The 13,423-nt window shown below is 36.8% G+C and overlaps 1 protein-coding gene across 1 annotated transcript; it reads right to left on the reverse strand.

Annotated features, from left to right (window-relative positions):
* Positions 1 to 2,148: 2,148 nt before the first annotated feature.
* Positions 2,149 to 11,502, reverse strand: LOC101309372 (ABC transporter G family member 36-like). Its single transcript, XM_004305214.1, has 21 exons — positions 11,138 to 11,502; positions 10,090 to 10,299; positions 9,580 to 9,664; positions 9,300 to 9,459; positions 9,107 to 9,183; positions 8,895 to 8,948; positions 8,226 to 8,316; positions 7,411 to 7,712; positions 6,647 to 7,245; positions 6,252 to 6,412; positions 6,031 to 6,140; positions 5,780 to 5,933; positions 5,535 to 5,690; positions 5,284 to 5,459; positions 4,840 to 5,172; positions 4,373 to 4,747; positions 4,141 to 4,274; positions 3,837 to 4,064; positions 3,567 to 3,738; positions 3,125 to 3,379; positions 2,149 to 2,741 (listed from the first exon to the last, which is right to left on the reverse strand). The coding sequence occupies exons 1-21, from the start codon at positions 11,500 to 11,502 to the stop codon at positions 2,469 to 2,471; spliced, it is 4,470 nt and encodes a 1,489-aa protein (XP_004305262.1). The 3' UTR covers positions 2,149 to 2,468.
* Positions 11,503 to 13,423: the final 1,921 nt, after the last annotated feature.

The following is a 13,423-nucleotide window of genomic DNA, read 5'->3' on the forward strand; positions in this document are numbered from 1 at the left end:
GGTACGTAGTATATATATATATATATATATATATATATATATATATATATATATCAAGACCCTTCCAATGAAAGGATTCCCTTTTTTTGTTCATTTCTAAAGATAACAACTCATCATTAGATCTGTTTTTTAATGATCTTAGATGGCTGAGATTAAATAATAAATTCAACACTTTCTAACAAACCTGAACCGTTCAACTTTATTAAAAGTAAATCAAAGCTTTGGACGACTTAACGATCACCAAATCTTCTAAAAACTTGTGGAAGTGATCTACTTATATAGACCTATAAATTGAACGGTGGAGATGTGATTTTGTGATCGGGAAGTTCATCAGATACTTTATCCCTAAAAATGAACAAAAAAAGGGATCCCTCGTTGGAAATGGCCATGTGTGTGTATATATATATATATTCTTTTTTAAATAGAGGATACTTTCCATTGATTGAAAAATCACATACAACCACGCTCGTTCAGTCAAAGGGATCCGAAGATTACCTATTACAATTTGTTGCTCAGGTAGCGCATCAACTGCACATATAACACTGACCTCATAGCCTAGACTACCACACCTTGATCCTAACAAAGCAACAAAATTTAACCCCATCAGTATAATAGCCTTAAGACAGAATGATGTACATCAATACTGGAAAAACTAAAATAAATTGTGTGACCCCAAGATTATCAAGGAAATCAAGGTCAAGACCCACTACACTTACTAGGAAAAGGTGGAGCATCGAGACTCTGATCTCTACTGAATTGTAATGTCGACGCAAGAGATGATTGTTCTTGTTTGGTCGATGATGTTGATCGAGAAGATGTCTTTCACCAGCGGAGTTGGGCAGGTGGCGCTCATGGCTGGTTCGTAGAAGATTGTTGTGGGGCATAAAGCCTAAACCCCTGATTATAATTAGGTCCCAACATAATTTCGAGAATATCTACAAAGTACATATATTTAAATAAGCACATATTAGCAAAAAAACTGTTCTAATGACGACTCTATTTGCTTTGAAATAACGGTGACATAATGAAAAAATCTGTTGACATGTAACATGAGCACATATCCTAATATCCATAAAACAGCTTTCTTATTATGTTGCCGCCCGAGAATAAACCAGACAATACTTAGTTAATGGGAGGTCATTATTTGACTTAATGAACACTTTTTAATTTTGCCTCAACATGTTTGTTGTTATTCTTTTACACAATTATAAGATTAAGCAATATTAACTCAAATGCAACATTCGATACTAGATGTCCCCAGATTTTTAATTTGATCACATATACATTGTATTCTCCAATTCCATGGATTATAAACAACTCTTATCTAATCCATTTTCCAATATCTTTATATGTTGCACGGTCACGGACATTGACATAGTGACACGACACGGCGCGGCGCGACACGTCGACACAGCAAATCTAAAAAATCTAAGATCCGACACGGCTTAGACACGGCAAATAATTAATATATTTATGTATTTTAATATATAAAATACATACTAAAAACTTGAGCTCGAGACCATATGCGGTTATTAGCAAAGAGAAACTGCAATTGTATGGAGATTAGGAAACCCGGTGACTAATTTAAAGTGGAAAAGGGAGATGAAGGAAGAGGGGAAGTGTGGAAAAGGGAGATTAAGTTGTAGTTTACAAATTAGATAAGACGATTATTAGAGTTTAAACATTGGGTAGAAGGGATATATCATATATCAACACTCTTATTATTATTATTATTATAATTTTTTTTTGCTGCTTAGAGGCTCTGATAGTTTCTCTTTTGGGTTTATGTTTTTTTTTTAATTGAAATTGCTGACATGTCGTGTCGGATGATGACATGGCGTGTCGGTCAAAGTGACGGGACGTGTCGGAAAAATCAACATTTTCCAACACGCCACGTGAACACCGTGTCGAGAAGTGTCGTGTCGGCCTGTCAGGACATGTCGGACACTCCGACACTCCACCCTTGAAAGTGTGTCCGTGCAACATAGGTTAGCCGACTGAAATTAGTACTTTGGCTTGTCTATCACCCAGTTCTCAAAAAAACAAAAAACAAAAAAAAGGCTAAAATGGGACCCATGGTGGACTTGATACATCAAAAGTTGATGGAAAAAAACGGTTGTAGAAATAGTAGAATTGAAGATCTGGAGAGAACGAGAAAATATATGGGCTATAATTATATTACTGGGATACATTAGACAAAATTTTCTCCTTTGATGGCAGTACAGATGCAATACAAGATACCACCTTGACATTTCAGATGCAAACTATACACTAAACTCAACATCATAACCATCTATAAGAATCACTGACATTTGCAAGTTCATACACTCACTTTCCTAGAGAAACAATCAAGTCTTACAGAATTGCCTCCTTCAATATATCAAACTCTTACATATATTTACACCTATATTTATTATTCACTTCTAGAGTTCTAGTAATCCAACTCGATCCGTCTGACAAGAATTCTTCTACCTGATCTGGAAGTTGAGTGTTTTAATGCAGTAGGCATACATGAAAGCAAAGAAGAGTGTGAAGCCAACCAGTACTCCAGCCACTGGTCCCATGAAGTTTGGATCGTATCCAAAATAGTGTTCTACATACCATTTCACAGTCGGATCAGGTGTCATCCCAGGTGCTTTAATGGTGTCCAAAATATCACCATATTGTGATACAATCAATCCATACACTGTCCATGCTACTGGGCATATCCAGTAATACCAAACCCACCATTTCGGTATTTTCTGAAAATTAAAGTATTGGTGTCAACGACATATATTTGCTAATCATAATGTCGATACATACTGGTAGTAGTACAGGTAATTAAACTTCCAAATTAGAGATGTATGTCCATAACTAACATGTTGAAAATGCGCAAGTGCGAAAATGGAAAACACTCCCTTTTTGTAGCATTTGGCAGAACTAGCTAGAAGTGGTTCTGTAATCAAGCTCTCATTGCAAAACCACTTCCAACACGTTGTACTAAATATTACTGAGCATAAACAAAGCACTTCCTAGAGAAGCATTCCAAGTCCCAACTACAATTAGCTTGAAGCATTGAACATGCATTTATAATTATATCAAAAACTAGCTACTTGTAAAAGAGGCTAGGATTATTAGAACTTACTGGTCTTGGTATGAAGAAACCGGAGAAGAGGTTGAAAAGTGAATAGAAAGCTGCAGCGAATATGGACGCTACTTGGTGGTTTGGGGTAATAGAAACAGTCATCATTCCATAGTATGTGAAGTAAAGGAATGAGAAGAAGTTGACAAAGAAGAACCAGAAGAATTTTGCTGCTGTCCATTGGAAGCTCACCATGGCATACACTATCAGCGTATAATATGTGGTCTGAAGAAACACATATGGCATTTCAATGATAACCTGCATTTTGAATGGTTTACTTGAATCAAATGACAAAATATTAAATAACAACATAGTAAGTTAAATATTTGAAGTATATGACAATTGGATGAATAGCACGTCTATCTAAAGGTGGGGATATCTCACTTGCAAGAGATTCTAGATTTCCAGCATGTCTATGTATATTTTTCCAATCTCAACTAATTACCTGTGCTAGTGCATAAGGTAATGCAGAGTACATCCCAGCAGCTCTTTCTCTATAGAATACTGTTCTTTCAGTGGCGATAATTGGCTGTACTGTGGCACAGTTGTTAATTCCAACGAACAGCACAGCAGCATACATAGCCCCGATGATCATGGTGAGATCAGAAGTGCTTTCCCTGATTATGAAAAGTTAAATAACTTGCAATTTTTTTTTTTACATCCAAAAGTATCAGATTTAAGCTTGAACTTTTTATAAAAAGAGATAAGCTCATACCTTTTAGTACCAACTTTCCAGAACATAGTTCCAAGCATGAGAGCAGAAGCCAGAGTGAAAAAGAATCTAACAAGGTTATAATCAGGAGTTCTCCAATAAGTCCACCACTGCTTCCACAGACATGATTTGAATTGTTGAAATGATGACTGAGAATACTGAGTAGCAAAATAGAGATCTTTTGCTCCCGGTGGAGGTGTACTTAGCTCCTTTACTAAAGCTTTGTTTCTCCTGGACATAGGATTTTATATTAGATTTTGGAGCCTGAAAGTGATTACTTATTAGTAATTTTTAGTATATTACTTACTTGTGCAAGGAAGAGGATTTGTAGTATTGAGCAAAGTCCATTCCCAGCTTGACCTCAGTTCCTACTGAGCTTGCCTCAAGCATCCATGTGGCTGGATTATACTTTTCTTTGATTTTATGCACTCCAGGAATTGCCTGACATAGGTCAGTAAGTGTGGAATTAGATACTATGCATTCATTAAAAAAAAAATACTGGGTAAGATTGATAAAGAAAAGTTTAGGCAAATGAATACCTCAAAATATTCGATGATCTTGTGAGAATTGCGGCCTAATGGTCCTGAGTAAATAACTTGTCCTCCTCTCTTCAGGAGTAGAAGCTCATCAAATGCCTCAAAGATATCAATGCTAGGCTGGTGAATTGTGCACACAACTGTTCTCCCAGTGTCCACCGTATTTCTTACAGTCCTCATAACAATTGCAGCTGCCCTTGCATCAAGACCTGATGTTGGTTCATCCATGAAAATGATTGAGGGATTAGCAACAAGCTCAACTGCGATTGTTAACCTCTTTCTTTGTTCGGTCGACAACCCTGTAATTCCAGGTAGTCCGACCAGAGCATCCTTGAGACTGTCTAACTCAACCAATTCCATTACCTCTTCTACAAAAATCTGAAAAATGAAAATGAAACATAGAAAACGTACGTTTAGCATTTAAATCCATACATTATTGAGAGATGTACGTGTTGTAAGTCATTTTTTACCATCTTGTCCAGTTTGCTGACTTCTTTAGGGAGCCTAAGGAAAGCCGAGTAAATTAGCGACTCTTTAACAGTGACTTGGGGTGAGTGGATATCTGTTTGTTCACAATAACCAGAGATTCTTGCAAAGGTTTCTTGTTTCTTAGGGAACCCGGAAATTCTAATATCGCCTTCGATGTAACCACCAGTCTTTCTTCCTGCTAGGACATCCATCAAAGTTGTCTTTCCAGCCCCGCTGATCCCCATTAGTGCAGTCAAGACCCCAGGCCTAAAAGCACCGGTTACTTCACGAAGTAGTTGCAGCCTGTCCTCAGTTACTCCTTCTTCTTTCATTTCCTGTAATACTAAACCAAGTTAGGAAAGTGGTGAAGTTGGACAAGTGGACTTCAATTAATATAATGTTTCCATTGAAGAGTGAAAGGTGAAAAAAGGAGAAGGAAATATTACAGGAGGCATGTCCACATAGTAATTAACATCATCAAAGGACATTGCCAGAGGAGTGAAAGGAAGAACCATTCCTCTCTTGGGTGCAACCCCATTGGCTACTTCAAGAGAAGAATCAGCATTCCTACTTAGACCAATGCCATTAGATTGACTGCTCATTCGCCGGATTGCCATTTCTCCTGAAAGATTTTTAGGTCCAATAAGAACAGTTGCGTTCACAATTAAAAACAAGAGAGTAGTGTCTTGCTTCTTACTTGAATTGTTTGCATCAGCAGATGATAATGAACGAGAAAATGAATCTTTCTTTGACTGGGGCCTTCTAAGTCGTGGCTCCTCCCTGGATTCTTCTTGGTCTCCCTCCATTTCTTCGGCCAATTCTTCAGATATAATAGCTTGTGATTTTCCGGGAGCTATTGAAACAAGAGCATGAAAAGTTGTCACGACACAAGCTAAGAATTCCGTTCCATGTTCAACTCGACAAAAGAATGTAGAGTCTTACGACTGAGGTGCATGAGAGATAAAGTGTAAAGGATGTTGAAGAGGATTGCAAACCCCAGCATAGCTGCAGAGCCAATCCAAAACCAGTTTTTGTCTGGGAAAACTTCAAAGTTTTGAAGAACTGCCACACCTAATCTGGTAACATTATCTGAAGCCTGCAGCAACAATTAAGTTAATTTACTTCCGATGCTATAGCATTTTTGTCAAATAAATCTATCTTTTCAGTGGAACAACAAGCTAACCATATCATACCAGTTTGTTCATCCACCTGGGAGAAAACATTTCATTTACAGCAATTGCATTAAAGCCATAGGTCAGAGGTGAAACCCAGTAACCCCACTGCCACCACTTTGGAATGTCGCCTGTCACAGATGAAGCATAACTCATTGATAATTCATTAAAATAGTAAATTTCTTATTTTGGTTTGGTTTGGACATCATTAAAAAGAGGACTTAATATCAGTTCATACTAACCTTTAGGAAGTATGAAACCTCCAAGCATGAAAACCATGAGTAAAGTTAGAGCCCCACCAGTGTTTGCTATGATCATGGTCCTGCAGACTCCAGCAATTAGCCTGAAGAGCCCAGCAGCCATTTGTTGGATCAAAAATACTAACATCAGTTGCTTGAAAAACCTGCAAAATAGCAATTGTGACAGTTTTTTTAAGGGCACACAACATTCAAATTAACCATGGCCTCAAGGCTCTAAGATAAAGGAAAGCCAAAAGGGTATAGACAAAATATCAAAGATAATAACTAATCAGATGTTAATCATCAGTACACCAGATTATTAGTAGTCTGATTATTACATAAGATATCTGGAAAAAGAACACATATACAGAAATGAAATCAAGAACAGAATGAGGTACCTGCTAGCTTCAGGTGCAAAACCGATAGTGTAATATGTTATGACCATCCAAACTGTGGATTCAACAATGGATATAGGTATAGTGAGCAGGATAGTTGGGAGAGTGAAAGTCCAAGCAGGGTGGAAAAGAAGGTCTCTATGCTTGTAAAATACAGGCAGTCTTGCAATGGTCATCGAGAGCTCAGCAAATCCGTTGAAAGTGTTAATAATCATGGAAAATACAAGTGCACCAAGATATACTGCTCCATCTTCTTCATTTCTGGTGTGCATTTGGGTTTTCAAAAACACAGTTGAGGTTATCAATGCCCCTATAATGATTTGGACCGTCTTAAAAATGTAGACAAAAGAGTTTCTCTTTATGAGTAGCCATTCCTTGTCCCAACTGGCCTTCAGAAGTTCCATTTTGGATATTGAATATTTTTTGAAGACAAGAGCAGCTCTGTGGCCTTGGGACTTATCAAAAGGGATTGATAGTTCATTTTCCAGCTTCATGCCTACATGGAAGCGTTTAAATCGGTTTGAGAATTCAGTCACTGATATGTATCTGTATGGCTTGTTTCGGTCTGCCCAATATTGCTCTTGGTCTTTTCTGGAGGTAACCTGGAAATTTGGACAAAGACCATTAATATCTAGGCATGATGGATTTAATCAGCAGCACTTTGGTATGCCTTAATATCTAGTGGTTTTTATTCATGTTAGTGTTCCTAAGATGGCTAAGATGTATGTGTAACACACTAATGTACATTAGTAAAGTTCTGATGTTACCTCTTGCAAGAAATCAGCGGTTCCCTTTCGCTCGGGGCAACGAAATCCACAACTCTCAAAGAACTCTACTATGTTCTCACGCGGTCCCTGGTAGACAATCTGACCCTCTGATAAAAGGATGATATCATCAAAGAGATCAAACGTCTCAGGAGCAGGTTGGAGTAGCGACATGAAGATAGTAGCTTCAGTTATGTGCACAATCTGCTGCAAGCACTTCACTATTTGAAATGTGGTGGAGCTATCTAGACCGGTTGATATTTCATCCATGAACAGTGTTTTTGTAGGCCCCACAATCATTTCACCTGAATTTCGATATTGGAAATTGACTTGTCAAGAAACACAAATGAATACATACAATAATTTCATAACTTCACTTGAAAGTTCCAAGTTTAGATCTTATGAAAAAAAAAAAAAAAAATGAGGAATGAAACGATATAGGTATATATTGTCCCTTCGATACAATATTATGTTCCATAACTAGCCAGGTCCTTTTACGTAACTAAAAGAGATGTTTGATACAATATTGGTTTCAAACTTGATTGACCAGAAAATGTCCTAAATTCTCTTTATAGAAAAGGGTCGAAAAATTCATAAAATTGGGTTGAAGTAGGTGCTTCTTTGACGAGTCCCATGACTTTAAAGTGCACCAATCACAGGTTTGACATCAAGATTGTACCAAAAATCGCTTTAGGGAATTAGGGATTTAATTATTTTTTAGACAAGATGACATTAGGAATCTTATCTATGACAATATCTTGGAACCAGCTTAGCTCGATTAGCACATAAAGTGAGAATAAGATTGGAAATGCATTGACCTGTGGTTACTCGTTTCTTTTGGCCACCAGAAATCCCTCTCAACATTTCATTCCCAATAATGGTATCCTTGCATATGTCGAGCCCTAAAATCTGTTCCATTCAAACTTAAATTGTAAGATGAGATGCAAAAGTTACAAGATTTATCACCACCGTCTACATTAGTTTCACTAGCAACTTTCACTACTATTAAACTATATATGAATTGCTGGAATGCTCTCATAAACTCTAAGAACTATGCATTACATAGCTCAGAAAAAGAAAGGGACATTTGTAATTTTGTATGGTCATTTAGTTCATATAAGTTTTTTTTTGTTTTCCAGAAAATTAAGGGTAGGCCACCAACCAAGTGCAGGAAAAAGAAAAAGAGAGGAAAAGTGGTGGTTTCAGACAGTAGTCAGCAAAGTGAACTCTGCAAAAGTTGGTGAGGAGAAGAAAATGGTGACAAAAAGACAATGCGGATTTGCATATCTGTGAATGGAATGGTGACGATAGTGAGTACTGAGCTGTACTTTTAAATTATAGTCGATCTGGTTTTCTGGAGAAGTCTTTAAAACAGAAATATATGAATTGAGGACGTTATCAGAAAATGGACACGTAAAATTTCCACTATCTTTCTCAGAAACTAAATTGATTTCATTTGAGATCAGGGATCAGGTTTATTTACATACTCTGAGAGTGTAGTCGGTAATGAGATTGCTCTCAACTCCTCCCATTGAAGTAGCCTGAATAAACCAGAAAGCTTTCATAAATACATGCAGTTAATAGAAAATATGACAATAAAACATGTAAAATACTATTTTCCGAAGACGAACATGTAAAATACTTGAACAACATGAGATTAGTACTACTTCAATTGGGCAGAAGTTTGAATTAACCTTACCTTCATGAAAAGGTCAACTTCTGCCTCAGGAAATATTCCAGCATCCTTTTCCCTTCTCGCAAGCTCAGAAAGAAGTTCTACATAGTCCCAATAACAACTTGAATTTAGGTATACCAAATTCATCACCACAATTCTTTATAAATATAAAGACATAGGTCAAGTAATTGTGGTTTTGGTTCACCATGCCACTTACCATATCGAGTACCAACCCCTTGGCACCTTGCTGAAAAATCTAGGGTTTCTTTGACGGTCATCTCTCCTACATGAACATCATTTTGGCTGATATATGCAGATGTCTTCTGTGGTACAAATTCGTTCAACCTATACCCGTTGTATGTGATATCTCCTTTAACCTGTGACATACGAAGAAACTTAATTATTACTCAATAGTAATTAACAGTAATAACAGTCTTTTGGGAATTATTAGATGTATGCTCAAAGCAATTGGCACACCCAGAAGATGAGGGACTGACCTTCAAGCTAGGGTCCAACTTCCCAGCTAGTGCCAACAAAAGGGTTGTTTTCCCTGACGATGGGGGACCTAATAATAGAGCCATCCTACAAATATACAACAACTTTTATCATATATTCAATTACTTTCTCTAAAAACATAAATTTGTTTTATGGAAAAGAAATAAGCTATGAGAACAAATAAAAATGTAACTTTACTTAGGAACTAGCTCCCATATAGTCATATAGATAAGCTTATATATTATGTATGTGCTCCATTAACTACCACATAGTTGAGTTGGTAATTCACTAATTTTTAAGTGATTTGTAATAGCAGGCCAATGGTTCCACTCAAACCAACTTTTTGTTTGACAATGTATCAGATAATGGAAGAAAATTGAATTTTAAACATCCATGAATTAAACAATAAAAATTTCACGATGCAAAAATACATCTTAAAGTTTTGAGTCCTAGACAACAGTAGTGTTCCATTTTTTGATATCCAACTCACTGTGAAGCGCATTTAGTTATACCTCGATGGTTTGATAATGCCAGTGGCATCCTTGAGAATTGTTAGATTTGTTCTTTTAGCCATTGCAATCCCAATCAAACCAAGAGCTGATTCGACAATGTTCCTAGCAACATTTGGGAGAGTGGGAAGAGCTCTATTACCAATATGGCAATCTGCTTCGACCGTCAAATGTTCAAACCTAACTTCCACCGTGGGAAGTCTAATCCCAACCCTGAAAATCACAACAACAAGAGAAATCAGTTAACTAATTGTTGATTAATGTGTGCCATTCTGTGTACAGTATTCAAGTAATGTTTACTTTAGTCTCCACAAAGTTGATTCCCTTTACAACAAAGTAGCTGCCTGAAAGTTCTTTACTTAACCAAATATGTTTGTCACTTAATAAATCATTGAAAAAGACTGATGGCCTTTAAATTACGAGAGAGGTATGAGAAAGTGACTAAACAAATACAATAGTTCAACAAATCCAAAGTTTCTGCAAGATAGAGCAAACAAAACAAGCAAGACCAATACGTATTTATTAGCTAAGTATATATTAATAACACTGCTCATGGTAAAGATCGATAATTGGCTTGCTTGCCATGCCTGCGAAGATCCTCGACGAGATAACGACTAAGCAGTTAAGCTTGTTTTCTACATCTTATTCTTCCATTTGGACACTAACCACAAAGGTGAAGAAGAGTTAAAGGGAAAGAGATCTCTGTTTATAATAATGCACCATAGCAATCAGGTAGCTAATCAAATGTGCTACAGGGTAGAGAAAACTTGGCCAAATGAGCGTCCAGCATTTCTTTTGAAACAGAGCGTTACTTCAGAGGGTATGAGCACTAATCGAATGGGTTTAAATCCTAAGAATTTGGGGAATATCTTTAGGAGATTACGTCTAAACTCTTGACAAGAAGTGCTCGAACTACTTTGAGTGTGATTGAACCCCTCAATAATGGTTAAGGTCACGATATTATTCAAAAGAGGACTAAAAGTCTTTAATGGCATGGCTCTAAATAAAAGTCGATTTTTTGGTAAAGATAAAAGAAAAAACAAGAACTTACTTATCAATTCTGCTTCTGAACTTCTTTAAGAACTTCTCATTGTCCTCCTCTGCAACCTTAAAGATCCTGTCAATGAAATCTTGACGGTCGGTTACATCAAGCTTAAGAACATCGACTTCCTTGTGCACCACTCTGTTGTTTTTCCTTTGAGGATAGTCGCTCTCCACAATGGACTGGATGATCCCGGTTCTTAATCTATCATATGTTGGCAGTTTTTCAATGGCAGCCCAAGTCAGAGCCTCTTCATCTTCCACTCGACTGCTTCTTTGAGAGTGCGTGGCACTCACAAACACTTCCTCCAAGCTCCAGCTCGGGGTTCGGCTTCTGCTTCTTCGACCTGCTTTCACTCTCTCCGTTCCGTCCATTTGATCACCTTCCTGGAATAGAAAATGAGCTTAGACAAAAATGGGACTTACCCAGATCATGAAAAGGGAAGAGAGATAGGAATTTACTTAAGAGAATGCTCAAGTCTCTGTTTGATTGCAGATACGATTGAGTTTTAGAGTACGTTTCAAGAAACAAAACGTTTTATGCAAATGGTGGTTAGAAATCATTCATTACATTTCGGTTTTGTTCAGAGTTTGTTGAAAGAATTTGGAAATGGTAACTTGGTTTCTGAACATGTGAAAACAAAAGGAGGAGGTGATGTGAGCTTGTGTACAGATGAAAGAGTGGAGGTGATGAGTGAATAATAAGAATGCAGACAAGTATATGGCTATCGGTTTCTGACATTTCTTGTCAAGAACATGAACAGAAAAGGCACTTACTTAATTTCTCTTGGAAACAGAGGAAGGAATATGAATGGGTTGGTGGAGATTTGAAGGTTTTATCTCCTTAGAACAAAAACATCTCTCTTCGAAACAGAGAGATTTTGAAAGTGATGATGCAAAGGACTAGGGGAAGTCGTCTCATTTGGAGCGAGCATGTGGTTATTTATACATAGCCAAAGAGGGAGAACATTTCTTATTATCAGAAAATAAGTGACCACATGGCATTAAGAAAAATAAAATTATCAAAAGTAATCGGCCATACCCACTTCTTCTGGAATTTCATTGATCGAAATAATGCGGGCTCCCCGTATGCCCATGCAAGCGATTCCCAATTTGTCACATATGATTTGGTAAGGAATTCATCTGAATTCACCTTTTTTATCATACGTATTTTTTTTTTTGAGTCTAATCAATAGATTTTATAGAATAAAACGAATGACATAAGCAGCTATTACATATTTTTCCGTTACTATCATCAAATAAACATGTAACCAATGTTCTACACATGTAATTGGAAGAGGTGAAGACTCAGTTTCATGTCTTCACCTCAGTTATTTGTATTCATTGCTCACGAAAACGTAATCAGGCAGCGCATGGTTAGTTACATACGCGCTTTTGTTTTCTGCATTTCGTGCACACTGACACTGCCACAATAACTGTTTCAGATACATATAATTGATATAAATATCTAGTTTGCTATTAATACAACTATTCTTTTCTCAACAAAAAAAAATTATCTAGATAAATAAACAAGTAGTTGTGAGCCGAGACTCATTCATATTTTAGCCTTGACCTCAGTAATTTGAACACGAACCTGTCGAGTGGCTGCAACAGGCGTTATTAGTACTCACATTGGTTCCCACCACTAATGCAACATTTTTGATGATACTGGGTCGTTCAAGTTTCGGTGGGAGTCCTAAGAGCGCAACCTAGAAGTGCATCAAGTTCATTGGAATGTAAGTGACTGGCTTGAGGCCATCATACTCTACTAGGTTTCTCAAATAATACCATGGTCCTCCCCATAAGACATTATTTTGATATGTAGGCAAGTCGAACGTGAAAACAAAAATGCATGATCCCACATGAACCCTCAAGCTTCGAATAAAATCCATAGATGCTTGGATAATGATAAGTGAACCATATATAATGAGTTAATGACAACAAATTATGTAAATGTGAGGTATTACATTCATATAGGTACCTAAGAATTCCCTAAGAGACGTACATCTAGTTAGGTACCTAAGAATTTCTCAATAGTCTTATGGAGCAAGTTAGTAGCTTTATGACTACGTTGTACCACGACTATCTATTTTTTATTTTTATTATGACCCTGTATTAAGAATTTTCACCTTATATATACAAAAATGTAAGTAGAGACTACAAATGCCAAACCTTTTGGTGTGATTAGTTATTAAAATAGAATTGGGTTTCACTCCGGTCATGTGTGATTAAATGATGATATAAAATTAATCGACCAGTAAACATTCTTCATTGGTGTTGAACTAGAGTAACAATG

Source organism: Fragaria vesca, linkage group LG6, assembly GCF_000184155.1.
Source record: "Fragaria vesca subsp. vesca linkage group LG6, FraVesHawaii_1.0, whole genome shotgun sequence".
In the NCBI taxonomy this organism is placed as follows: Eukaryota; Viridiplantae; Streptophyta; class Magnoliopsida; order Rosales; family Rosaceae; genus Fragaria; species Fragaria vesca.

What these genes read in the sequence shown, in the direction of transcription:
- LOC101309372 (XM_004305214.1), bottom strand. Translation starts at nt 11,502, where the DNA reads ATGGACGGAACGGAGAGAGTGAAAGCAGGTCGAAGAAGCAGAAGCCGA. An exon ending in AAGTTGACCTTTTCATGAAG is followed by an intron (nt 8,949 to 9,106) that starts GTAAGGTTAATT and finishes TGGTTTATTCAG; the next exon opens with GCTACTTCAATGGGAGGAGT. An exon ending in AAATCCTCTTCCTTGCACAA is followed by an intron (nt 4,065 to 4,140) that starts GTAAGTAATATA and finishes TCCTATGTCCAG; the next exon opens with GAGAAACAAAGCTTTAGTAA.